Below are 27,729 nucleotides of genomic sequence, written 5' to 3' on the forward strand. Positions count from 1 at the left end.
GCTTAGCGTCCATTTTTTTTTAAAGTAACCTTCTAGTCTTCATGGCTGTGAGAAAAGCTTGAAAATGTGACCCAAATGCACCTTAAAGGCTCAGAAACCAAAAAGCAAATACTCCCCCCCGACATATTTATTCAGGGTTTTTAAGCCGATCTCCTGATTTGGGGGGGCGGGGGCGTGACTCATGATTTTTGAAGATTTGGAGATGGCCGTATTGCCTCTGTCTGGCTCATTCTCCATTCCCTCTGTGAACGCACCCAAGCCTTAAAAGCCAAAGTGACAAGCTCAACAGCAGGTGTGAATATAGCAGCTGTTAACGTTTAACTTTATTTTTCTTCTGATTGAAAAAGAAAAGAGAGAGAAAAGTTACAAAAGTACGAAAGAAAGGCAACAATATTGACAGGAACTCTCTGTTCTCCAGTCCCACCTCGTGGAATATCGTAAGAGACGACAGCACACGGCATCGCCTCGGGCCAATGAAAACACCTCATCTTGCTGGGTGATCGGGGTCTGATTCCAGCAGCACCGACTGACGTCTTAGAGTTGGGGGCACCCAAACCTTGCCCAACTGAGGGCCACACTGGCAGTTTGAGGCCCGTACCTAATATGCAGAAAAGGGAGCCAGGATATTGCTGCCCTCATCTTTAATATGGAGGGATGTGGCCTGAGGAGATGACAGCTCTCACCATGCAATGCTCCACCTTTTGATCCGGCAGCAGTTAAAGATCATGTGCACCATCAAAAGAGGGTATAAACAGAATCCCCCCCTCCCCCCCGTAGGGAGGAAGATCAACTAGGAGCGACACCTGTTTTGAAATGAGCACGCCCTGCTGGTAGCCACTAAAGCTTTCATTCCCAACAGAAGCACCAAGAGAATAAATCAAGCCAATGCCCTTTATTTAATGCTGGGGAAAGGGGCTTTATCTGCAGCCTTGAAATCCTTTAGTCACAGCAAGGGCAGCATCAGGACACAATTCTGCCCCCCGCCCTCTCCTGCCAATGTGCCCCAACTCGGACCTGCAAGGAAGGAAGGGGAGTCAGTCTCAGTGGTCCAGCTGGCCTCTCTGCTGAGATTCCCAGCAAAGAGGCCAGTTAGTACTGGTTTGCCATGGGAGCTGTCCATGGAGAGTGGGACTGGGAGCGGGCCAGCTCATTTTATATGGGGCACCAAAGAGCTCGCCACACAAGAGCATGTGGGAATTTTTCAGAAACCTCACAATTCCTCCACTGGGCCCCTCGTGCTCCAGAGAAGGAGAGGAAGTTACTGCAGCCCTGCAAAGGATGCAGCTTATGCCCCCTTGCACCTGCCCAAGGCTCAGAACGCTTGCTCAGAGCAGGGGAGCATGCAGGGAACAGGAGCTTCTGTACCAGACAGGGACACAGGATCTGAGTGCACCGAATACGGAGCCTCCCCAGCTCAGCCAAGTGAAACAAGGGCAGCCCAACGTTAACTGCAGCTTTCATGGCACAAACCACCTGGCTGTCCCGGGAGATCTCAAAACTGGTTCAAGTCTCACTGGCGACAAGGCCTTGTGAGATGCCTGGGACATGCCTACCCTCTGGAAACTGCTGTGGTTTGACAACAAGAGCTCCCTCCCGCCATACCTGTGTCAAAATCATTTACTCTGCTGGTGTGACCAGACTCAAGTGAGCTCCGCATCCACCACAGCACAAGGCACTGGCAGAATGAGGGCTCAGCAGGCTTCCCGGAGAGCATGTTGGACTTTGCTGAACGTGGTGTGGTGTCCCCAAACTCAACCTTGTCTTGGGCCAGTCACACGGAGATACCCGATGCCAAACCCCACACCACCTCTGGGCTGCACACAGCCCCAGTGGAAAGAGACCCCAAGGATGCCCCACCCCTCTTGGTTTGTCACTCTAGCCTTGTAGCATGAGGACTGAAAGCGGAGGTCTGACTGTATCCATGGTCAGCTGAGCACAGACCTTCCATTTCCCACTGCAAAGCCCAGCAGAGGACACGGGGATTCCCTTAACACCGGTGCTCTGTGCCTGCCCATTTTAACCATCTTTAGATTGGATCAGTGCCCCAAGAGCAGAATAATCAGGGTAGGCACCTGCAGGCTCTACATTCACACTCCCCAGACCCTAATTCCCGGGGCCCCTCAATTGTAACAGGGCTTCAAATGAGCATCATTTCAACAACCTTGCAGAAGGGCCCCATTCTCTTTGTAGGGTGCCCTAGGCAACCTCTGTCTCCAGCCCTGAAAACTCTTCAGTCTGGGGGAAGCAGCTGGCCCTCCAGCAAAGCATCAGGGGAGAAATCTACTCAGTTCTGGTGGGCATGCGGCAGCAACCTGCCCGGTCTCCACTGCTGGCCTCTACGCAGTGACTGCCTGCTAGCCCTGGAGGGCTAAATACACCTGGCATGTCCATGTGGCTGACACCATCTTCATGGCTCCACCGTAGCTTATGAAGCAGACTTGCTCATTTCACTCCCAATGATGTGAAACTGGGCACTGGTGCAAATCCACCAGTTTCTCCACTGCCACAGAGATTTCTATTGCAAAGATGTCCCCATTCCCTCTGGTCCTCCATCCCATCCCATCCCATCCCTGTCGGGGAGATGGGTGGTACGACAATTCCTGAGGTTTCGGAGAAACTCCTTCAGTAGGCACATGACGGTTCTTCAACTGGAGCTATTGGGCTCAGGGGCTTCAAGGTGCTGAGGGAACGGAAGGCAAAGGTGGATGGGTCGTACACCAAGTGGGATGGTGGGCGGCTCCCATTCACACTCTGTATGGAAAAAAGAAAAGGCAAAAGGATTTTGTCAGTGCTCATGCACACTGCAAGCAGCGAACTGGTTAGTAGGTACGTACACGACTCCCCTCTCCTGGATGCAATCATATCTGCCCCAATGTGTGTCACAGGCCCTGCACCAACAGCTAATAGCAACAGCACAAACAGTAAAGTTATTTCCTCTTTTTCTTCTTCCCCAAACCATGTCACTAGACTGGAGGCACCTGGGTACCTGTGTGATTAGGACCCAGGGCCTCTGCCAGGAGTGCCATGATGCAGCAGTGAGAAATAGGGGAAAGGATGTACAGGGTGCAACCAGAGTCGGGCGGGGGAGAGAACAGTCAAGCAACCACAAAGCATCCCAGTTAGGCCCAAGTGAACTTGAATTTAGCTCAAGTGGGTGCTGGGTTAGGATGTGAAATTAAGAATCACTGCTCCCAGGCTTGTAAATTCCAAGCCACTCACTACACACCAGATTATCATCACAAAATAAGAAGCTTCTGGTATTTCAGTCAATATCTGTTAGCGATGGCCCAGACCCAAAACCCTGGGCTCATGCACCCTGAAACGTTGGGGATCTGGATCCAGGTTCTGCACCCTGGGCCCATCTCTACCATCTCCCTCTCAAGTCTGCCATTTCATCTCTCTCTATTGTGTCTTTAGCTTCTCTCTAGTACATCTCCTCTCTCTCTCTAATCTGTTTGATCTCTCTAATCTCTTTCTATTCTACCCCATTGATCTCTAATGTCTCTCTAAACTTTCCCTTCTCTAATCCACCCCACCTCTTGCTTTCTGTTGTCTGCCTCTCCAATCTATCCCAAATCCATCTCTCTCTCTCTCTCTCTCTTCACCCTTTCTCTGGGGAGATTTGACTCTAACTGGGATTACAGTTTGCCCGTGAACCTCTTGGATTTGCAGTCTCCCTCCCGAAGGAGTTAGCCTATCTCAGTTCACTCTAGGCAGGTTCCTCTGTATGCGCCTGATTTTCAGAAGCTTTGAGCATCAGCAGCTCCCAAGGAAAATTGGCTGGAGCAGCGTGTGCTCAGCATGTCTAATAATCATGTCCTCTCTGGATTTTACACCTGTCATGGAGACATCCGGCCTGCTATCCCTTCTGGGCCAAACTGAGCCCCCTGCCTCAGACCAATGTCACTGTCCAGGCTTTCTCCGAGGGAACAAGTCCACATGGATGAACCAGGTTTAATAAACAGGAAATAAAATAACCCACAAGGTTGCAAAGACAACACAGGGTAGAAAGCGGGTGGGTGGTGACCAATGGAGCTGATCTTATCTGCAGCGCTAGGAGAGAGAGCCCGTTCCATGAAGCAGACAATGCAGTCCCCAAATAAACCACACGGCCTTCAAAGAATGCCCAGGAGCTGGCTGGAGCTCACTCAGGGCCCGACAGATCGTAGTCAGGGCCTCACAGCCTGGTTTGTACCATCCCCACCCCCACGCCCGATTCCTCCCCCTAGGCCCCAGCATGGCAAGCGCAGACACAAAGTGAAGACCCTGCAGTGATGCTGTATTGCACCACAGGATGGAAACATTGCTCCCTGGGAGACTCTTTGGAATGCAGGGCTGGGACTTGTGGATCAACCAGCTCCACCGCTGGCCGGGGTGGGGCAAGGGATAGAGGCAGGGATTCACCTACCTTAGGGAGGCACAATCTCTTTCATCTCAGTGTTGCTTTCTACTAGTGCTACATAAGCTATCCAGAAAGACCACAGATGCCCCCCAGCTCTGCTCCCTGTTCCACACTCCCGCAGCTCCGCTCCCATTTCCACACAGCTCCAGCTCTGTGCCCCCAACTCCTAGCTACGCTCCCCAGCTCTGCTCTCCACTTCCACACCTTCTTCCGTCCCGCGGCCGCGCCGCCTCTGCACTGCCCTCCACACTCCTCCTTCCTCCACTCGCCCAGCTAGCTAATCTGGCTGCCCCTCTTATAGAGCGCCCGGTACCGAGTGTCCCATTCTCACTGCCCCACTCGCCTTTCAGCCAAGCATCTTCTGCAGTAATGAAAATGCCTAGAAATCCTGCCCTCACACCACAGGCCCACACATCACTCCCCCCCCCCACCCCGAGGCACACCCACTGAGGACACTTTAATCCCCTCGAACCTGGGCTACAGCACAGCGCAGAGTGGTTTGCAAACCATCCTTGCCTGTCTCCAGCCTATCTGGCATTCAGCCCTGTCTTTGCAAAGCGCAAAGGTCTTCTGCCCCTGAGGAGGTAACGACAAATCTACCCCTAGCATGACACCATCTCCCCGTTGGCCAGGAGTGGGTATCCATTAGCACCACCAGGAGGCAGCAGAGAATTCAGGTGGAAATCCTGTGTCGCCCCACAGAGCGTTTATGTACTGGAATTGGGATACTGTCCACTTATGGTTAGCATTCCCTGGTCCTCTCCCTTCAGTCCCATCCTGCTTCCACTGAAATCATTGGGAGTTTGGCTATGGGCATCATTGAGAGCAGTGTGTGGCTGGGAGAGAGGGCAGCTGTGGGCTACACCTTAGGTCACCATGGGCTACATTTGTCCCTAAGGCTGCTGGTTGGATGCACCAGGCTCCAGCCTCTCTTCTGCATCCCCTAACAAGGACTCGCTATTTTCCTGAATGCTAGTGTTACTCACCCAGCCTAGGTGGACGACCCTTTTGTCGAGGGAGCAGAGCTTTTAGAAACAATTAGCAGCTCTTTTGTCCCCTGGTACAGAGACATGACCTCTGACACCTCAAGGTCATGTCTAACATGTGGCTGTCACCAGACCCTGGGGCCTTAACCTTTGATCCCCTCTTCCCACTCCCTGATGGATTTTAATTTGTGATCAGCAGGGGGACACAGCCTTTCCCTGCAGGCTTTCCGGCCAGCTGAGGTAGTCAATAGGGTCGTTACACCTTAGAGATGGAAAAAAAATCTGTTAGACCATCCAGCCCCTGCAGCATTTACTCCAGTCTAATGATGAGAGCAGGGATTGGTGTGGGATGTAAGGGGTGCAGGGGGGAGTCAGTGTTTCTAGGTTCTAGTCCCAGCTTTGCCACTAATCCGCTGTGTCCCCAAGTGACAGTATTTATTTAAAAATGAGACCCACACAAAAGCATGTGTGCGCCCTGCCTTGCACGCATGGCTGCCCCCTCATCCGCAAATCGAGGTGGTCCGTCAGCATGGAAGATGCCAAGGTTGTGTCTGGCATCAGCTCGGCCCAAAGCTCCAGCCAACAAATCGTGCCCTGCTACCTCCCCTGCCACCTTGGCTGGCCCAATGAGAAACTAGAGAGGCAGATTTAAGAGCTTCTGCTCAATAGACACCTGCTGTGGGGTTATATATGGTGCGTGCTCTGGCAGGGCTTGGAGCTGGCTGGCGGGTAACGTAGCAACCCCTATTCAGAGCTAAGGGGGCAGAATAAATCAGCAGATTTGTCCCTCTCCTAAGCAAAGAAGCTGCCTGTCAATGCTAAGAGGGGATGGGAACAAAGAGCTGGCAGTGCCCTCCATTTTGAAATGCCAGCTGCGACAAGGGGAGGGGGTCTGAATGAGATGATTTCTGGGGGGGTAGCAAAGACCCAGGCAGCAAGAGAAAGATCTGGGGAGAGAGGGACCCAGAGGACCTAGGAAAAGCCACCCACAAAACTCATCACATCTTGGGCAGAAAGGAGCTCTTTCATCCTCCAGAGTCCACATGTGGACGAAGCGGCCTTCACACTGCCCCGAGGAACCCAACATGAGGCGCCCGGCCCAGAACGAGAGCAGAGGTGGAGCCGAGAAAACTGTAAAAGACATAGTGGGAAAAGAGGAGCTCCCAGGAGGCTGGTCTGCTCCGAGTGCTTCTTCTAGCTGATCCATTGCTGCCCTGCCTTCAACCTAGCCTGTCTGTTGTATCCAGCTGCTGTTTCCCACCCCCTCAGTTGTAAGGGAGTTGGGGTGGGGGCTGTCTGTTGACTATATCTATGTACAGCACCTTCTACAATGGGACCCCAGCCCTGATTCTGGCTTCTTGGTCTGGGTAATAATGACATACTAACAAAATAATAAATAACGTTACGTTTGTATCACTCCTTTAAGACAAAGGCACTGTAGAGACGATACTGTAAGAATCACTGGAATGCAGCCACCTCTGAGGTAGAAGTTGGTTCACAGTGCACAACAGCTGAGGACAGGAACTGAATATTGTATCCAACTGAAACCGCAGGGGTGACAGAATCATAGAATCGTAGGACTGGAAGGGACCTCGAGCAGTCATCCAGTCCAGTCTCCTGCACTCATAGCAGGACTAAGTATTATCTAGACCCCCACCCTGACAGGTGTTTGTCTAACCTGCTCTTAAAACTCTCCGATGATGGAGATTCCACAACCTCTCTAGGCAATTATTCCAGTGCTTAACCACCCTGACAGGGAGTTTTTCCTAATGCCCAACCTAACTGCCTTTGCTGCAATTTAAGCCCATTGCTTCTTGTCCTATCCTCAGAGGTTAAGGAGAATAATTTTTCTCTCTCTGCCTTTTATGTACTTGAAAACTGTTGTGTTCCCTCTCAGTTTTCTCTTCTACAGATTAAACAAATCCAATTTTTTCAGTCTTCCCTCATAGGTCATGTCTTCTAGACCTTTAATCATTTTTGCTGCTGTTCTCTGGACTTTCGCCAATTTGTCCACATCTTTCCTGAAATGTGGCACCCAAAACTGGACACAATACTCCATCTGAGGCCTAATCAGCATGGAGTAGAGCAGAAGAATTACTTCTCGTGTCTTGCTTACAACACTCCTGCTAGTACATCCCAGAACGTTTGCTTTTTTGCAACGGCGTTACACTGTTCATTCATATTTAGCTTGTGATACACTATGACTCCCAGATCCCTTTCTGCAGCACTTCTTCCTAGGCAATCCAGTCTCATTTTGTATTAATGGATTTACTCTAATTGAAACTTACTTAGGACACCTGTAGACTTGCAGAAACTGCCACTGGATCTTTTAAAATCTCAAGTGGTCAGGATCTGTTTGATGTCTGATCCAAAAGATGGCCTCTCCCACAGGACAGCACCCTTGAGCACCATGGATTCAGTAGTGGTTCAGAGGGAAGAGCACCCTTGACTGATTTGCTATTACCACTTCCTGCAGAGCTGGCGTTTTCTTTGGAGTTCAGCCTCCCATCCTTCTACTGACCAGATGTAACCCTGTGAGACCATTTCAGGGTGCAGCGTGTGGTCATCTCGCTCTAATACTCAGGATGAGGTAAAGCCCTACTGATCTCCTCCCAGAAAGGAGGACTGCCAGGTGGGAGAACAGAGTTACCCTCTGGGTCTGCCTAGTGCCTTCACCTAGTCGGGGGAGCTTTCCTACCAGCCCTCTCCTTCCCTCCGGCATCTAACTGTGCATTATGACGAAGGTGAGGTGAGATGACTCTTGCTGATAAAGGAGATCCAAGTCACTCCCATGTTGGCAGGTCTTTGCAGAGCTTGCCATAAACCTGCTTGGCAGGGTGCTAAGGTGCAGCCACAGCCCGATTCTTGGGGCGGTTCCTTGGAAGGCAGCCTTTCAGTGTTCGATGCTCCAAGGCAATGTAGGGTGACCAGACAGCAAGTGTGAAAAATCAGGACGGGGGTGGGGGATAATAGGAGCCTATATAAGAAAAAGCCCCAAATATCGGGACATCTGGTCATCCTAAGGCAATGCCTCCACTGTAATGGCATTCTGGGAGGTGGGAGACTCATACAGGCCGCAGTCTAATATGGCTGCACATTCACTGCAGTCATTAACCGGGGGCCTTAATGGATTAAGCAATTTATTTACACAGCTGGAGAGCAGGCTGACATGCAGCAACTCGGCTGCTGACAGAAGGGCGCGCACTTGTTTGGACTCACACCTGTTCAAACACACACATCCATTTGCACACATGCAAACTGACAGGCACACTTGCCTGCACAGGCTCACTTGCACACTCATTCCCACAGTCACGAGTACACACACACACACACACGTACTGATCGCTCACCCTTCCCCCCACACACTGTACATGCACTCACAGGGCTTGTCTTCCCTGCAGCATTGCCCTAACTTGAGTCCCAGCCACACACAAAAGCTTTCACGCGAGTGGGGTGGAGCTTTTAACCCAAGGGGGTATCGGCTACAGCTTGCGCGATCGCCAGCTGCTGACCCGACTGTCCCGTGCAGCAATCCAGTCCCTCTGTGCAGCTGGAGTGCTACTTCACCGCACAGCTAGGCGAACTCGAGCGTAGAGAACTCAGGTGATCGCTGCAGTCAAGACATAATGTACGTTTACACAGCAGCTGCCAGTGTGAATGGCAGCTCCTGGAGCTGTACCTGCACTCACCCTACTCTAGCCACCTCACTCAAAAAAGCAGGGTGGATGCTGCAGCCTGGACTTCAGCGTGGGCGGTGCAAGTGTGTAGGTGACCGCGGGAATCAGGCGGGCTTATGCAGCTGGTACTGAAGCCCCTGCTGTGGCTGCATCGCAGCTGGTTTTAGCGAGCTAGAGTCCAACCAGCAGGAGCTGGCACTCATACCCCCATCTACAACGTAGATGTACCCTGAGCCTCAGTCACATACATCTTTTTCTTTCTGAGCCCCCCTCTCCCCCAACATGCTATAAAAACTCCACGGCCCACCTGTGCCACAATAACTATTTTTCTGCATATAAAAGTCAGGGCCGGCGTTAGGGGGTAGCAAGCAGGGCAACTGCCTGAGGTCCCATGCCATAGGGGCCCCTGTGAAGCTACATTGCTCAGGCTTCGGCTTCAGCTCCGAGTGGCAGGGCTCAGGGTCCTGGGCTTCAGCCCCAGGCAGTGGATCTTCTGTTTTCTGCCCTGGGCCCTGCTTGGAGGCCCCCCTGAAACCTGGTCACAGCCCCCCAGGGGGCCCTGGTTGAGAACCGCTGCCCTAATGCACCCACACACAAACACACACTTGCCTTGTTTATATATACACTCACTCGACACACTCGATCACGCGGACGTCCGTTCTCCCACATGCACGCTCTTGCAAACCTCTCCCATAACAACAGACTGTTACCAGCATTGTATAAATGCAATAAATAAGAAACCCATCTTGAAACACATTAACTAAAGAGAGAACGAGCTAGAAACACATTAACTAAAGAGCTAGAGAAAGTCTGGATGACGACTGGACCCAGGGGCCTCAAAGGCAGGAGGGGACGCCACGCAGATTGAAGATGACAGAAGAAATCCAGAATTCCAGAGCCCAGCAGATTAGCTGCTCTGTGAAAGCAGAGGAGTTTGCAGCTGCTCCACAAATTGGCTTCCTGGCTGACCTAGGCATGAATAAAGAACCACGGAAAAAGCTAAATGGGGAAGAGATGGTGTGTTTAGGGTTCACGGCTGCAGAGCTTAGCCCCATACAGAGATAAAATCTAAAGCTACCCAGGAAACCCCAAGGACAGAAAAGGATGAAGCCAGTGCTGAACTAACACTGTAGCACACTACTGTAGGGTGCTGTGCTGGAGATGCCCTCTTTTGGAGCTGATAGAAAACCAGGGTCCTGACAGCCTAACAAACTCCTGGTCCTTGTCATAAGACCGAGGGACTTAGCCCTGGTTTCCTGGCCAAATTCAAACTCAGGTTAATTCACACACTCTGCCAGCCTTAATTTCCTTTGCAGTTTCAACTGGACATAGGAGTCTTCTTTTCTCCTTGATCAACATGGTTGCAAAGTGCTGCAGTGCCCTGTTAAATAGCTGCTGCATTGCACATCAGAGGTGGCTGCCTTTTGGTGGTGGGTGAAATTTGTAGATCAATTTGTAAAGTCCTTTGAGGTGAAAGGCACTGTGTAAAGGCTCATACAATCCCCCCACCATGTATGGAAAGGAAAAAGTCCACAGTGGGGCCCTGCAAAGGACTGTCGGTGGTGCTCTGCCTTCGTAAGTGGGCAGGACCAGAGGTGTGCAGGAGGATGTTTCCCAGCCACCGCTTGCAGAGGAGCCTGCAGGTAAGTTGGGGAGAGTCAATGCTGCCTGAGTCCACGTGGCAGCATTGGCGGGCACAGTGTTCTTAATGCCAGTTCCTTCTCTCCTCCCTGTCACCTCTGCAACATTGTCACAAAACACCAGAGACCTTTCAACTTCGATGTGTAAACTCATAAACTGTGGGTGAGGAATCGGGGATCTAGTCCCAGCCCTGACTTGGTGTGTGGCACTGAGCAAGTCACATCACCTCTCCTGTGCCTCAGTTTCCCATCTGTAAAATAGGGGGATAATCCCCACTCCACAGGGGTGTGCTGAGGATTAATCAATTAATGTCCATGTGCTAAGATCCACAGAAAGGCAGTTTCCTATCATTTACTCTCTTGCTTCAGGCACTTTGCAAAATATAGATCCTTAGGCAGGGTTAATTGCTGTAGCTCCATTAACTTCAATGGGGGTCCAATGGTTTGCAGCAACTGAGGATTTGGAGCGGATCAAAGAATATTCCTCTTTACAAACACAAAACCCCTTCCTCCAATGTCTTTCCCCCCGGACATGTTTAGCTTAGTCTGGGATAATATCCAAAATACGTCTCCTGAAAGAACTTAACTTTGGGACCATGGTTATGCGTAAACACAGTTCCCTCTATCGGAGTTAGGAATGAAAGCCCAGATCCAAACACTCCCTCGCTTGAGGGATTTCAGATCCATAGCTGAAGTCTGCAGCTGTGGCCTGTCCCTAATGTTTACAGACATCTTGCTGACTTTTCCCTCTCCCCACACCCTTCTGTACAGTCATGGAACTCTCCAGGTCTTTTCTTCCATCAGCTAAGAGCTGCCCAGCACCCACTTCACGCTGTACAGCAATGTTGCTAGGGCCAGTCCGGCTTGTGAAGGTCACATAAACACGCCAGTGTCCTCGTAGAAGGGAGGGATATAAAACAAAGCTGCCAAGTGTTTGCAAATGTGTTTGCAGAGTTGTCAGGTGGCAACTGGCAGTGCTACAAAGGTGCAACCAGACAATAATATGTGAACTTCTTTGGAAAGATCTTCAAAGAGGCCTAACAGATGCTTTATGGTCAGTTACCCATAACCCAGGAGAGCAGGAAATGTGCCAGATCTGGGTTCTTGCTGACGCCATCCTACAAGATAAGCCTTTTCCTCCCCTCTTTTTGGCACGGTACTGTGCCTTTGAGAAAGCTGATCACAGGCCCTGCTTTAGCCTGCCTAATAAGCTGAGGCCCAGAGGGCATGTGATGAAATGAGAACGGCAATACATTTAGCAAGGCATGCTTCTGAATGCAATATGGCTAAAGCCACGTGGCTCACTTGCCACGGAGACTAAATGAAGGCCTGCATTCTGGACACTGCTCTCACAATGCTCCCATGCGCCAGCCAGTGCGGAGCACGGCAGGGTCACAGCTCATCTGCTTTGTCCCTCTCTGCTTTGGAACAGCCAGTGCCCCAGGGGGTACTAACTAACAAGCTGCAGCCTGTATAGTGCAGACACTGCAATTATGCCTGTGAAGAGGGCACAAGGCGGGATCTCCTAGCACACCCATGTATGGACAAGAAACAACCTGGTCCTTATTCTCTCAATTACAACTTCACCAAGTCTTCCCTGATCACATGTCTGTACTCTGCTGAAGTTACAGTGCCCCCCCCCCCCCATCCTCTTCCTATGACAAGGAGATCCACCCCCACCCCCCACAAGGCAACATGGCCTGGGTCTGACACTTACGCTCACTTTTAGTTCCATTCAGAGGCTGGCCCTGGAACCTGCAGAGCAATGGCACCAATTGTTTTGCCCATGTTGCGTGCTTATATGTGACCTCCATCCTCCACTCTGTGTTAGCCCAGGGCAGTGCAATTCCGCGGAACTAGGTAGTTTGGCACGGAGGAGATTATCCTTTCAATTTAGAAAGAATCAAAATTAACAGTGCAAAGTGAGTATTAATCATCCTGGCATAACTAGATCGCTGGCACAGTGCACTTGCCTGTGGACAAACAGCCTCGGTCATGGAAGCCAAGTACCGTAACTGGGTGTAGGATGACACAAGATGCAGATGGAAAGAGGATTACTGTGCTGTGGATTGTGTGAGCGTGAATGGGAGCCAGGTTCTCACAAGCCTCTCAAACAAAGGGGAGCCTGGAAACAACTGCAGCAGCACTAGATGCAGTGAACAAGGAAAGTGCCCCACCACCTCTGATTTTACTTCCTGCCAGCAAACAGAAGAGTTCTGATGGAGCACCACTAGCCACGGTGCAACCCTCATCTCCCCCCCCCCTCCCCGCCCCAAACATTCGTGCTGTGCCACCTCTTGGGCCACTCATTCCCAGAACCCACCAGGTGACCTCCCAGGCCCCATTCCTAGTTGTGTGACCCCATACCTCCTTCTTAATTCCTCTGTGAAACCCTATAGGTCTCTCCCGCCACCTCACTTGTGATCCCGCAGGCCCGTTTCATTCCCCACCACAACTGTCACAGGCCTGGGCTTTTTACTCCTTTGCTGCGGCTCTCCACGTGGACGGCGCTTTCCAACTCATCTTCTTCACAAGGCCCTCCCATAGCAGCACAGCAGCAAACATCAAGGACGGCGCCTCCGTTGGTGTTGGGCCAGCCTCAGAAGGGGCAGGATTTCAGTTTGGAAGAGCAGACAAATATCCGGATACTTCTCTGGATTCAGATTCAACAATGTACTGAAAATCTCAAGGAGAGTTTGGGCAACCTGAATATCCACTTCCCACTCCTTTCTCCACGAGCCACCGGAACTCCTTACGGTACACGATAGCGCTGTCAGCCCGAGCTCCCCAGAAGGGAAGGAAAGGGTGTCACACTATACGGTAGGGGATGAACAATGATGCTCCCTCACTAGAACCATTCCTCCCACATCCACGTGATTAGGGCGGAGGGTCTTGAGACTAAAGCACAGGATTGACTTCTGGGTTCTGTTCCTGTCTCGCCCAAGGTCACCCAGCGAGGCTTTGGCAAAGTCACTTCGCCTGTCTGTGCCTCAGTTTGCCTCTCTGTGACATGAAGATCATGACATTTACCGGTCTGTGAGGCTAAATTCATGAACGCTTGCAAAGCACTCACGGATGTGCAAAGTGCCATTGCCCTCTAGCTCCTTGGGAAGGCACATTCTTTGTGCCTCATTGCAGAGCGGAGATCTGCATCACTGATGCTCTGCCACCTGGAATACTTCTCATTTGCAAACAGCGCAGGCCTTTGCCAAAGAGGCTAAGGCCGGCACATCTTCCTTTTGGCTCCAAGATGAAAGGTTCCCTTGTTGTAAGGGAAGAGAACATGGTGCGGTTCTGCAGCAGCCATTTAGGATACAGATGCCAAAGATAAGAGGCAGGGAAGTCATTCCCGGGACCTGGCCCCTGTCCAAGCAGGGGACATTCTCAGGCACTGATAAGACTGAGGCAAGAACACAAGGGAGTTTATGTTCTGATTTTTATTCCCTATTTTATTTTCACATTGCAGAAAACATCTCCCTGATCGGGCAGATTATCAGATTGGCCCAAAATCCACACTCCCTCTCTGCCTGCCCCCGCAAGAGCTCTGGAGACACACAGGCACTTAGACGTTGTGTTCTCTACATGCCTGTTGCTGCTGAGATAAACACAGCTCTGTCAGGCTCCCATTCAGGGCTCCTGCACGCATGGTAAGTGAGTGAAGAACAAGGAAATAACGCAGGGTGATCCCCAAGAGGCAGGGGACAAAAGATTCTCCAATATTATCACGCAGCCACCTTCCTCGGCCAATTTGATGCCTCCTTTCACACACCCACACCTGACCCCACTCACGTACATTATACCCACAGACACACACACGCTATTCCATATGCGCACGTACACCGCACAAAAATGCACTACTCACATGCAAATCCTCAACACACGCATTACACACGCACATCCCCGCACTACACCACAACTGCATATAGACATTACAAACATTGCACACAGAGAAACACAATGCGCACTTTACCACACCTTGTGCACATGCACCCCCATTACACATGAAGGTATTGCCTGGACACATACTGCACATATCCATTACGCACACATCGTATTTCACACACAGTTTGTTACCTCCTATTTATTCATTCGCCCCTGCCTGTGGTGGCAATCCTCCTACTCCATTATGCCTTGAACCCTCTCTGGGGGTCTTTTCTTCCACCACAGCACCTGGTGCCTCAGGGTTGCTCTGCTGGTGCTCCTGCAAGTGTTTCCTACAAGGGCAAGCCACTGCAGTGTTTGGGGTTCCATTAATCTGCCTAGGTTCTCACACATGTCACATCGATAGCCCATCACCTTGCTGAAGAAAAAGAGACGCTGAGCAGGATGGAAGGGCTGCGGCCTCACACGCTCTGAGCTGGCACAAGGAAAGCAGTGTCTTAGTGCAACTAGCCAGGTGAGACAAAGTCCATGCAAAGGTAAAGCCCAGGCGAGGTCAGCTGCCCACGCCAAGGAGGACACACGTTTCTAAATGCTAACGCAGCATGCGTACTCCAGAGCACAAGGGCCAAAACCGCTGCCGCTCATCCTGATCTGTACTCAGCGGTGCTACTTTTCACAGGCTGCTCTCACGTCTCGAATATTCCTGGGGTGCGGGCAGCATCCTCACAATGTCTCACTGAGACATGGCTACACTGGCAATGGCGCCCTGAAGATGTCACGTCACAGCAACCATTTACAAGAACAGTATTTTTGAAATGGCAACTCTCTCACGGAGATGTACGCTGCCCTCCTGTAGAGCCTTACATCTGGGATCTCAAAGTGCTTCTCTGACATTACAGCGCTAAGCGGCAAAACACCTTGGGAGGTAGATCAGTATCACTGTCCCAATCTCACAGAGGGGGAAACTGAGGCACGGAGAGGTGAAGTGATTTCCCTAAGAGTATTCAGCAAGTCAGTGGCAGGACTAGGAACAGAGCCCAGGAGCCCTTGATCGCAGGCCCCTGTACAAATGATTAGACCACACTGCCTCTCCACCTGCCTACACTTCAGGCTGACTCCGTTGAAATCTCTCCTTATGCTGCTACAGAATGTGGGCCGTTGCTAGCAATCTGAATTTAAAGAGGGTTTGCAAGCTCCAGCTGGGACCATCTTCTTGTTCTGTGTTTGTACAGCACCTAGCATGATGGGGTCCTGGGCCTTGACTGGGGCTTCTTATCGTACTGCACTGCAAACTGATCTCACTTAGAGACTTATGCATCTAACCTGCTTAGGCACTTCTGAAAATCCCACCAGGTGCACACCGGCACCTAAGACCTTGAAAAGCTGGCCCCAAATGGCCATTTTTGCATCAAAGATGCACATATATTTGGAATGTGAAATTTTTGCCTGCTTCTAATGTCAAACCATCCTTATTTAGAAATACTCCCATTTCCACTCAGGACCCAGCACTCTCAGTGGGAGGAGCAATCATCTCAGTTCACTGTGAAGATCACTGACTTCCAAGCTGGATTCATGGGCCACCAAGAACAGCAAGCCACACACAGGAGCGGAAATGCAACTGGCTTCCTTCCAGCAGCCCAGCCTCCTCCCACAAGCGGTAATCATGGAAGCACTGATGGTAAATAGAGCCTTCACCTGTGATTCTGCCCCTGCCCTTCCTGGATGGTAGAAGAGAGTAGAAAATGTTCGGGACCCCTTCGTGCACAGATTGTCAATGCCTCCTTTGCTGAGGCAAGTCTAGTACTCATCTTCAACTATGCAAGAGTCTTACTACAAAAGAAACCTTCACTCAGTGATAGAGACCTATGCAAATTACCATTCAGTGTCTCATCGGCTTTCTCCAGGCAAGCTGAGTCAAGGACCTAGCAAAAAAGTTTCCAGGGCCACTTGTCAGCCACTATAATCCTGGATCCTTCTAAGTCAGGTTTCAGGCTGTGCCGTGGTACAGACGGAACCCTTCCTGCTCCGACGGTTGAGCTCTGTAAGCATCCTGCTAGGTCTCTCTGCCCCTTTTATACTGTTCATCACCAAGTACTCCTATCCCACCAGCTGAAGGGGGAACAGAAATGCCCTGAACTGACTCAGATTCTTCTCATACCAAACCCAGAAGGTTGTTATGGGCATCTTTCAAGGCCCTCCCCTCTGAGTCACACACGCTTCAATCCTCTCTCCCATATTCTTCAACATTTATATGATGCAGTTAGGGGAAACAGTGTGACCACAAGGGCAGAAGTGCTAGTCCAGTTAACGGTGTCTCCTGATATTCAAAGTTCTTAATGGCACTGGGTCTAGCTATCTGAGGGGCCACCTCTCCCTCTCAAATATGACTTCCCACAACAACTACATTCCACTGGAAAAATGAAACTATTGTGGGGGGGAAGAAATGAGCATGGGATACAGAACTCTGACAGGATCTGGGCCTACACTATGGAACTCACCCCCCACAAGAAGTAAGGATGACCAGGAACGTCACCTCATTCTGAAACAAATGCAAAACCTTTCACTGACATGGCTTCCCCTCGATACATTCCTCTCATGTACACAAAACCCCAACAGTCTAATCACAAGACTTGCTTCTTCCCGCAGAGCAGCAAGAGAGAAAAGTCCTAATATCGCTTCTTATTTTACATCCCTGGATGGTGTCATAAGAACCCAAATGGACAGATTTCTACTTCTGTGAAGTCCATGTGAGTTCCGCCAGAACAAGGACTGAGTAAATGCTTCCGGAGTTGGACCAATACAAGAGTAGTAATACTTGGCACTCTGATAGGGCCTCTCAGCTAAGGATCTCAACATGTTTTAAATATTATCTCCATATTATAGATGAGGAAAACGAGGCCCAGAAAAGTTAAGGGATTTGCCTGAGGTCACCCAGTGAGGCAGTGGTTTCTGACCCAGCTCTAACCACAACACTACCTTTCTAACATTTGGTTCTTTTTCTGAATTAAACCTCCAAATGGCTTCCTTGTAGCCCATCGCCTATTAGGACTGCACTGTTATTTATCAGCAATGCTGCTACAGGACTGACCCAGCCCAAGCCGCTACTGAACCAACGTCACACAAAACCAAGGCAACCACCCAAATCGTCGCTGAGCATATGGCACTAAAAGTCTTATGGGTAAGAAGCTGGTTATGGGGCTAGACAACAAGAATGGTCCAGTGGTTGGGGTAACCCTCGGACTTTGGTAACCTGAGTTCAATTCCCTGATCTGACACAGACTAGCTGGGTGACCTCAGTCAAGTCACTTAGTTGTGTGGTGCCTCAGTTTCCCAGATGTCAAATGGGGATAACAGCATTTCACAGGGGGTGATGAGAATAAATCCATCCAAGACAGTGAGGCGCTCAAATCCTATGGTAATGGGGCCCACATAAGAACCTCAGATTGCGAGATATCCTTATCCCTGTTTTCCTGGGGTGACTTCAGAAGCATGAATCTCACCCCACCTGTCAGAAAGGTTGCGCTCTAGTTGTTTGTTTTAGTGAGGCCTGACACGGGCTCAATAGGGAGGGAAGGAATAATTTGGTCTCAGATGCTCCAAGGCATACGAAGGGAGCTGGAGTAATGAGCTCACAGCGCTCGGGAAACCTCCCTTGAGTCTCTCACCTCCCTTAGTAGGTGCCACTGAAATCCGTGGGGAGCTGTTACCCAGTAGCACAGGAATAACCGCCAGCCCAGGGACAGAAAAGACAAGCGGACTGAAAGTGTGTGCGCATAAGGTGTATGGAAAAGAAGGAAGCTGATAAACAGCTTGCACCAAAATACAGGGGCCACAACTAGACCAGCAGCGTGTGTGTGCAGGACAGATACAGCCCTGGAGACGCCCAATACTGGAACAGCAAGAGCTGGTTGCTGGGAAGGAGTGAGCTGCAGTGACGGAGCTCTCTAGAGGTTCAGGCTGGAATAAGAGGGGGTGCACTTAAAGTCAGGATTAAGAGACTTGATAAGAGTTGTTCTGGGTCACAGCGGGGGCTCCTGCAGGGCGGGACTGAAGGGCCTTGGCAGAGGGGATTAGTATGGGGGTGGGGAGGAAATGATGGCATGGAAAGGTAGTGCAGCAGATGCAGGTACACAGAGGGCCTTGATGCTCCAGTTGCTTTTGGGGTGAGATGTCATGAGGATACAGTGTAAACCACGAAGACACCATCATGCATGTTGGTTTGCATTTGCCATTCATCACCTACAGCTGTCTAATTGTTGAATGCAATTACTGCAATGATAGTGGCTGTTTTTACACAAGGGACATTTGCTTTCTTCTCTCTGGTTAACTGATGGTGTTGTTTTCACCTGTATATTACAGTTACACTGCAGATCATCTGAGGATCATTTGGGACTCAGCTGTTAGCCTACTGAGGCATTTGGTTTAGTCTCAGGAATGCTAGAGTGTGAGATATCATACACAAATCTCTCACAGTGCCCTATAGATATAATTGCTAGATACCATTCACCAATATGCAGCTAAGTATCAAGGGATAGCCTTAGCCACAAAAACAACAAGGAGTCCGGTGGCACCTTAAAGACTAACAGATTTATTTGGGCCTAAGCTTTCATGGGTAAAAAACCTCACTTCTTCAGATGCAACATTCTGAAGAAGTGGGTGTTTTACCCATGACAGCTTATGCCCAAATAAATCTGTTAGTCTTTAAGGTGCCACCGGACTCCTTGTTGTTAATATGGAGCTAAGATACCTCTGAATGAGATGGTGATTAGGCAAAGTGTCAGCTAGAACAAAGTCAATGTATTAGGAGAGTATTGTGCAAACCCTCCCACGAAGCTCTGCCAATGGACCTCATTGCCAATGTCCCCTTGGAGAAGGGCACCATGGTCCAGTGGCAACCTGGGTTCAATTCCCTGCTCCACCTCAAACTTCCTATGTGACTTTGTACAAGTCACTTAGCCTCTCTGTGCCTCAACTCCTCATCTGTAAAGTGGGGCTAATAGCACTTCTCTGCCTTACTAGGGTGTTGTCAGGATACATTCATAAAGAATGTGAGGCGCTCAGATACTCTGGTAATGGGAGCCACATAAATACTTAAGATTGTCCTAACCTGCAGCTCTCATCCCTGGTTATTCCAGTCCTGAGTCCCACACAATTCTCTTCAGTTGTAACCTGCAGCCACGTTCCCTGCTACTCTGTATCTGGGACTCCCAAACAGCCCTGCTAATGCATCTCACCCCCGCACTGCTATAGCCCTGTTATTGCAGACCTGGTCCCCTCCTGATCGAGCAGGATCAGAAGCGCTCTATCGAAGAGTGGCTTTGTGCAATTACATGCATTTAGAGGATGCCGTAGAGTTTCTCTTCAAGCAAGATTTGACCCCAAGGTCTCCAGAGCGGAAAGGCCAATATATGATCGCCTTGAGCACCACCCCTCAATTATGTTGATTACAGTCCAGGCTCGGAAAAATCCTCCAGACCGACAACTCAATGGAAACCCACCCCATAGGATACCTCCACAAACCAACTCTCATTTGTAGAGATTCAAAGGGTGCCATCTCATTCAGACACATCTGGAAACACACCGGAAATAGGCAACTTACGCGAATTTTAATAACTCTTGTTTTTGCTCCACAGTTCTTCTTGAGCAGCATCTTCTGGAAGAGAAACAGAATGCAAGGGTTAGTAGCACTGGTGTGGTGGGAACAGACACAAAGCCTGCATGGAGTCACTTTACGTCAAACAGGATGGATGGTTCAGAAGAGTAAGATAAGACAGAAATACCAGATCAGACCAGTGGTCCATCCAGCATACTGTCTTTGATGGTGGCCAATACCAAGTACTTCAGAGAACGGTGAAAGAAACCTTCTAGAAGACAATTATTGAAGAATTCGCCCACCGGGGAAGTTTTTTTCCCTACTTCCCATCAATTAGTGATTCTCCTGAAGCAGGAGAGTTTATATTCCTTTTGGAAGAAAAAATGATCCTATTTAATGTATGTGTGGATGTTCCCATTATCCATATTTATTTTTATTATATTTATGTAGAGTTACATCATAGATTTTAAAAGCACCTACCTGTACTCATGGCTCTAGGTTCCTCTGGCAGGTATTCAAAAAGCCATCACACTTGTCACAAAATATGGAACCATACACCTTGAACGGGAGGAGTTTGTTACAGAGAACAGCTACAGAGACAACCAGGCTTCCACACAACTTGAGTCCCAGCTCTGTCTCCTTTGTTCATCAGGAAGTTTTATACAGCACCCAGAAAAGTAGGGGCTGAATAACATCAGAGTTAGTCCAAAAAAATCTGACACAAACTTTTGTAGTTGGAAAATAAGAGCTTTATTGAAAACTAAATATTTTATGGAAAAATATTTCAGAGTAATATTTCAATTTTTCAAAATGAAAAATTTGAAGGAAACACCAGTTATTTTATTTATTTTTGTATATAAATAGTGGATTTCTCCCGTTTTCTGTTTTCCACTTTTTACTAGCTGGAAAACAGTAACAGTAACACGTTGCTATTGTTTTTCAACTTGAAAAACGTTCTCCCACTTTCTGTCTGATTTCCAACTTTTGCCAACTGGAAAATAGTAAAAAAGTGAGAAGACTGGGGTACTCCCCAGTTTTTCACACTTTTTTTAAACCTCTCTCTTCCCTTTTCCAGTGTAAAAACAGGCAAAATACATAAAGGGGGAACAAAGCATCTGAAAACTAAAATAAAAAAAAATAAAAAACCACAAACACCTGGTTTAAAAAACTGAAACAAAAGTAAACATTTGAGGTTAAAAAAGTTTTTTGTCCTGAACAAAACAACAAATTCCCATGGAAACCAAAAATTTTTGATCCACTGGGAAAAAATTATCCCATTTTTTCACCAGCTCTAAGTAATCTACTCCAAGTAAACACTTTTAAAATGCTAGTACCAACAAAGAAAACAAAGCAACTTCCCAAAACTTGGAAAGGGAAGAAAAAGCCATCCACCACCAGCACAAATACCAGAGCAGGGCACCCAGCCCTCCACAAAAACATCCCTTCCCAGATACCTGGGGAAAGAGATGGGTCTTGCAGTATGTCTTGAAAACTAATAAATTTGGGTTTGTTTGGACCAAGTACATTTCAAAGTGTAGGTGCCCTGAGGACTGTTAATAGCTGACAAATATAATTAGTTACTTGCCTGAATCCACCATTTTCACTGGCCACCTAAGGGCTTTGTCACAGCTACACGTATTAGTTCCCGCCCCAGAATACTGCCCTGTAACCACAGCCTGTGGTGTCAGTGCAACCCCAAGCTCTCTAACCCTGAAGGGACTCCAGCAGCGATTAGCACAAACTAGGTGCAAGCAGACAAAGAGAACTGCTGAACTAACCCAGGCCTGTGCCATCCGGCTCAGCGTAATTCTTTGGGAATTCCTATAAAACAATGCAGGGCTCCATTCCCAGCACTGCTGCAAGGGAGTTATTGTAAACTTGGTATTTACTGAGAGGTGACTGCCTGTTTTTAAGACCCTTCTTGATTGCTGAGTGAGATGAGGGGAGGGCAGGGTGGGGAACCTAGTGGGGCTAAATGTCCTTTTACAAAGAGACCGACTGCATGGTACAGGGTATGCAGAAGCGAAGAGTCGTGGGGTCTTACAAGGTTTTGTCCTCACCACAAGCTTCTCTTACAAAGCCAACGTGTGATGTCTCTCTCTCACCATATCTACCCACTGGCTGGGAGGGTAAGGTGAGTTCTCCCAAGCTCTGAGGAGAGGAACTGCCTACAAGGGGGAGCAGCATGGTCTGGTGGTGAGAGCCTAGGTTTTCATCCCACCTCTGAGAGGGGAATGTTGCTAAAGCAGGGAACTGGGCAGCCAAGACTCCTGGGTTCCAAATCCCGGCTCTGTTATAAACTGTCTGATCTTGGGCAAGTCACTGGACTTGTCCATGCCTCTGTAAAACTGAGCTTATACGTCTCAGCAATCCCCGAGGGGGGCGGGAGGGAGTTACACCACTTAATTCAATGATGCTTGTAAAGCATTTTCCACAGTTGAAAGGAGCTATAGAAGAGCGAAGCATTGTCAAGCAGCCTGCTTGGCCCAGCCCCTGCTTGCAGGAGGCAAGCATGGTACCTCCCAGTCTCCCCTGCACAGCTTCCACTGATTCAAGGGTTCCCACTCATAGATCCCTTTACTCCAGCAAGGTACCATGTATTCACACCACTCCAAATAACCAGCTTCAAATTAGCATGGACACCAAGGCCCTGATGTCCCCCATTTAGTCAGGGGCTGGGTTGAGTAGACAATTCATTGCGACTGCAGCTGCACTTACGTAAGTACCTAATGCTCTTAAAGAAGAAGCCAAACATTACTTGACTAAATACTACATATTTTAATGAACTGGCTTAGGGGGGAGTGAACAGATAGATGGATGGACAGAGCCCAGTGAATGGAACTAGTATTGCTCAGCTGTCTCATAACCCCTATACTGCTAACACATAAATGGAGATTCTCTTTTACCTAAAGTAGTAGGGCTAAGCTTTAAGAGTGAGAAGATCTTAGTTCCATCCCTGCTTCTGCTATGAAGTTCCAAGCAGACAGCATGTTGGTAGCTATGAAGTCCTAGGCAGCCATGGACTTGTTACTTGGTAATGACCTCTCTGGTATGCCCCCTGCTGGACTTTCCCTGGGTACAGAAGTAAAATGTAGGGATGAGGGAACTCCAAGAGGGTCTGAGGTTTGGATAAGAACTGGTGCATCTCAGTCCCTTCGATTCTCTGCCTGTCGCACATAATGGTCTAGTCTCCTGTGGGCTGTAATACTTTGGTCTCATTTTAGTTGTCAGATCAAGTGTGTGGCTGTTGAGGGGTGTGGATGGCCTGTGATGTACAGAAGGTCAGACTAGATGTAGCTGGTGGTCCCTTCTCGCCGAAATTCCATGCCTCTGTGTGTGCCCCACCCAGGCTCTTGGGAGATTCTGTGGCCTGCATTGTGCAGGAGGTCAGACTAGATGATCATAATGGTCCCTTCTGACCTTAAAGTCTATGAGTCTATGAGTCTGCAAAGCTGGGCCATAAATCTCTGCTATCAGGCTTCTGCTTGGGAGAGCAACTGTGTTGCAGTGTTTCAGCTTTGCCGTGAGGATCAAGGAGGTGCAGAGGGGCATGAAATGGTGGGGAATTAAATGTTTTTGCCCCTCAAAATAAGGGTGGGTCCAGCTGTTATTTCATCCAGTGAAATTTCTTGCTACTTTGCTCCTGATAACGCAGCCATCACCCCTCTCCATGGAGGGCTGCAGCACCCCAGCAATGGTACAAGTACAAAATAAAGTCAAGCCTCTTTGTATGGTTTTACGTCCCTCTGGTTCCCTGTTCCAGAGCCAGTTCCTTGCCAAGCCCAAGCGCTGCCTTTCAGATTAGGAAGCTAAAGCATGCTGCTGCCTAGCAACAACGTGGGGACTTTCCAAGGCAGCCCCTTCTCATCCTGGCTCTCTAGGGCTTTTGGTCCGGCTCTGAGAAGCAGAGACTCATTAATTCATAGACACATAGGTACAAACATGGCTGAAGTAACATTAACGTAGCTGCATGACTTGGAGCAGCTTAAAGCTGGAGGAAAGGCCCATAAGAGAGGTGGCCGCCCAGTTACCATTAATTTCCCATTTTGCAGATGGGGAAACTGAGGCAGAGAGTGGTGACGTGATTTGCCTGCAGTCACAAACTAGCAAATGAGTGACAGAGTTGGGAATAAAATTGGATGCTGATTCTGAGCCAAGACTATCCTTCTTCCCTTGGCAATAAAGGGAATGGGATGAAAGAGGCACCTTTCCTACTCCCAACCCCTCATTTAAACTAAAATGTCCTTCCTGTCGACCTCAAATTGACTGTAGGCTTTAGAAGCTTAACTACAGTTATCAAAGCAATGGAGAACATATTGCAACAGGCCAGCGGCTCCCAAAGTGAAGGCAAAACCAAACTGACTGAAGAAAAGAAAAGTTTCTTCCAGGACTGCATGCTGAGCCGCTCTGAAGTGAAGGCTGAATGAGCTGACTGAGGGTTAAATTTCTGAGCACAACGTAAGCAGTTCAGCCTAAGAAATCCTCCCACCCACTCCACCTCCTGCACACAAGAGCACACACAGCGATCCCCTTTATCCCAGACTGGGATTTAAAAGAAAATTGCAGTGATTCAATACAATCACTTAGAGAGTTACATAGCCACTGAATAAAATATTGCAACTAACCCATGATCCCTAGGACTTGGCTGTATATCACAGCCATTCAGAGTGGCATGTAAACAGCAGAGACAAAACACTGAGCCTGCTGCTCTTAAAGCACCACCCTCCTAAACACTTGTGCTACAGCAGAAATCTCCATGTAGGCATTAGCAATATAGAGCCTATGACATGTTTTGGAGCAGTTCTGTTTCTGTCCAGTAGAAGTCACTGCACATTTATGTTTATACAACCACACACAAGCTACCATGCTACCAAGTTCTTTGCAATCTATATTAACAGACAAAAAACATAATTACCCTTTAAGTTAAGGCTGCTTCACTAATTAACATGAACGTTAAAAGACACGAATTCTAAATCATGTTACAGTTTTTAGAAAATGAGCATTTAAAACTATGGAAATGAACAGTGAAAGGAAAGTGCCGTGGCTTAATAATCAAATTCACTTGCAGCTGAGACAATCTCTTCAATGTACAAGCGTAAAATATCACACTACACTTTGAAAACCAGCCTTAACTCTCTACCCATATGCCTATTTAGCCTCAAATATTTCTACATCAAACAATTTTTAGAAATCTTGGTTTCATTTTTACTATCCCCACAACTTAAAACAAACCAGAATAGATTGTTTTGTTCTTTTTTTTAACCACTGGGCTTCTTTCCACTCCAAAGTTGCACTCAATAGAACAAAAATTGGTTTTTACATCAATTTAGTTAAATTGGTGCAAACTCCTGTGTGAAGAATCTTAATTCAGTTTAATATTGGTTTACATCAATTTAATTTAAATGAACAAGAGATCGGTTTAAGATCAATTGAAATAAACCAAGTTGAAAGTGAATGAAGAATGTCCATCTAGAGGTTTTGCACCAGTTTAATGAAAATGATTTTAAAACACACCTTGTAGTTTAACTGCTGTAACTATATGTGCAGATCAGGCCTTTGTTATAATATGAGGAATGTCAGATCTGCCCTTCCCTGGTTTTGTGGAGGACTGGGAGCGGTCTCCGCTTTTATTGAAGGTGTGTGGGTTTTTTGTCAGGGGTTGGAGTTAAATAGGTGTTCACAAAGAAGCAAAAAAATTTCAACAGCCTGATTAAAAATCACTTGTCCTCAGCCAGGTTTACTTTCCATGCTAGAGAGGATATCATACCCTTACTAGTTCTCCAGTAGTCCATAGAGTCTTCTAGGAAAAACAGGGCAGGCAAGGTCTGGTTTTCTAAAGTAAAAAAATAACATGCAGGGAAACAATTTTTGGAAAAGGACTTTTCGGGGTTTTGTTTTTTTATCCATCATAAAGAAGTAAAAAAGGCAGAGAGCATTTTCCCCCCTTTGCGGGTCACCTTTAAAGAAGCCTCCGGTGTCTTGCCCTGTGCGTTCTTCCTTCTAAGACACCCACTTTAACTTGTGAAGCAAAGGGAACGTATGGCACTTGGAGACATCACTGTAACTGGCCATTACACTTATAAGCATAGCAGAAGCTTTCAAACTTGCAGAGAGTGGGGATCAGGAGGATTTGGGGCTGAGAGAGAAGGGAGAGTATTGGGTAAGCAAAGGGGAGGGGAAATATATACGAAGAACTGGATGGTTGAGGACTAGATTGCTCAGGGGACTGGCAATGGGCAATCCTTTCACCTCTAGAGCAACAGGCCAAATTAGACCCAGGGCACTAGCTGTGGAAAGCCACGGCCCTCCGATGGCTCCTTGGTGTCTGATGCAAAAGGAGTGGGGGGCTCACAGTCCAGTTCCCACTGGGTGGGCATCCACATCACCAAAACCATGACGCACTGGCCCCCTTGTTGGCAGAGCCATCAGAGAAGCAAAGGACTCAATGGGGCCACCAAAAGAGCTCCCCTCTTGCCCTTAGAGGTGGGATGAGACAGATGGCCAAGGTGGGAGAAGCTCTCCTTGTCCAGGGTTCAGCCTCCAGAGCTGTCACTTTTCAGGGGCACTAATCCGCTTTACAGACAAGAACCGCCACTGCCAAAAAGTATAGTGCAGCATGTGACCAGGTGAGGTTCCTCTAGGGCAACCACACAGTGTCTCTCCTCTGCAGGCGCTCCAGGAGACCAGGACACCAGACCCGTCATTAGGGTGGGAACAGCAACCCACCACACCCTAGCCTACAGCACCCGCGAAGGAACGAAGCGACTCCCTCCCACCTCCCCAGCAATTATTGCATCTGGCCCGGCGTGCCGAGGGTTAACGCGGTGCAAGGGAGGGAGCAGCTGCAGCGTGGCGGACAGATGAGGTCAGGCCCCAGCACAAAGTGGCTATTGTGAGGCACGCTGCTGCTGCTGCAGGCTTCTGCTTGACTGAGTTCCACCTACGTCTCACCGCGTGGCAGGGTGCAGGCAGGGTCGCGGTGGGGGGATGGGATGCCCATGCCATCTAACACGCTGCAGCCTCACCCCATCAGCACAAAATGGGATTTCCGCTGGACTCTATATAAAACAAGGCCAGAAAGAATGACTGGGGAGGTGGGGATAGGCCATCTCCAATAACTGGCCAAGGACTGCCCTCCCATGCACTGCCCTCCCTGCCAGGAGCCTGCCGGGCACAATCAGAGCTCAGCATCAGACCTGGCTCCTCCAGGTTCTCCTTCCCCTGCCACCACACAGTTTCTCCATAAAATCATCTCAGAGCCTGAGTCCCTGCACCTTGTGCAGTCATATACACTGCAGCAGAGCGGTACCAAGCGGCCAGATCACAATCAGGAGCGCTCAAACAATTTGTACAGCGGGGGTGCTGAGGGCTATTGAACTAAACTGTAAACCATGTAATGTGATGGAAACTACTTCGAGCGTGGGGCTGCCGCAGAGCCCACAGTTCCAGCACCTCTGATCACAATAGCTGTGCTTTGCACTGGTGTGAATCACTGCACGGGGTGCAGGGCAACAGAAAAGCAAGCCTCAGTTGTCTCTTCATTTCATTT

The 27,729-nt window shown here is 49.0% G+C and overlaps 1 protein-coding gene across 2 annotated transcripts in view; it reads right to left on the reverse strand.

The window, feature by feature from the left end:
• Positions 1-293: 293 nt before the first annotated feature.
• The window catches only part of LOC123367061, a 74,233-nt gene continuing 46,797 nt past the window's right edge, over positions 294-27,729 (reverse strand). Inside the window, exons 4-5 of one of the 2 annotated variants that reach the window (XM_045011055.1) lie at positions 20,187-20,240; positions 294-2,751 (exon numbers count right to left, since the gene is read on the reverse strand). In XM_045011055.1, the coding sequence (XP_044866990.1) occupies positions 2,623-2,751; positions 20,187-20,240 (183 nt within the window). In that variant the 3' untranslated portion in view covers positions 294-2,622. The remainder of the gene's footprint in view (positions 2,752-20,186; positions 20,241-27,729) is intronic. The other variant, XM_045011056.1, reaches the window with a different exon arrangement.

The sequence above is a fragment of the Mauremys mutica genome, chromosome 3 (genome assembly GCF_020497125.1).
Source record: "Mauremys mutica isolate MM-2020 ecotype Southern chromosome 3, ASM2049712v1, whole genome shotgun sequence".
Classification (NCBI taxonomy): Eukaryota; Metazoa; Chordata; order Testudines; family Geoemydidae; genus Mauremys; species Mauremys mutica.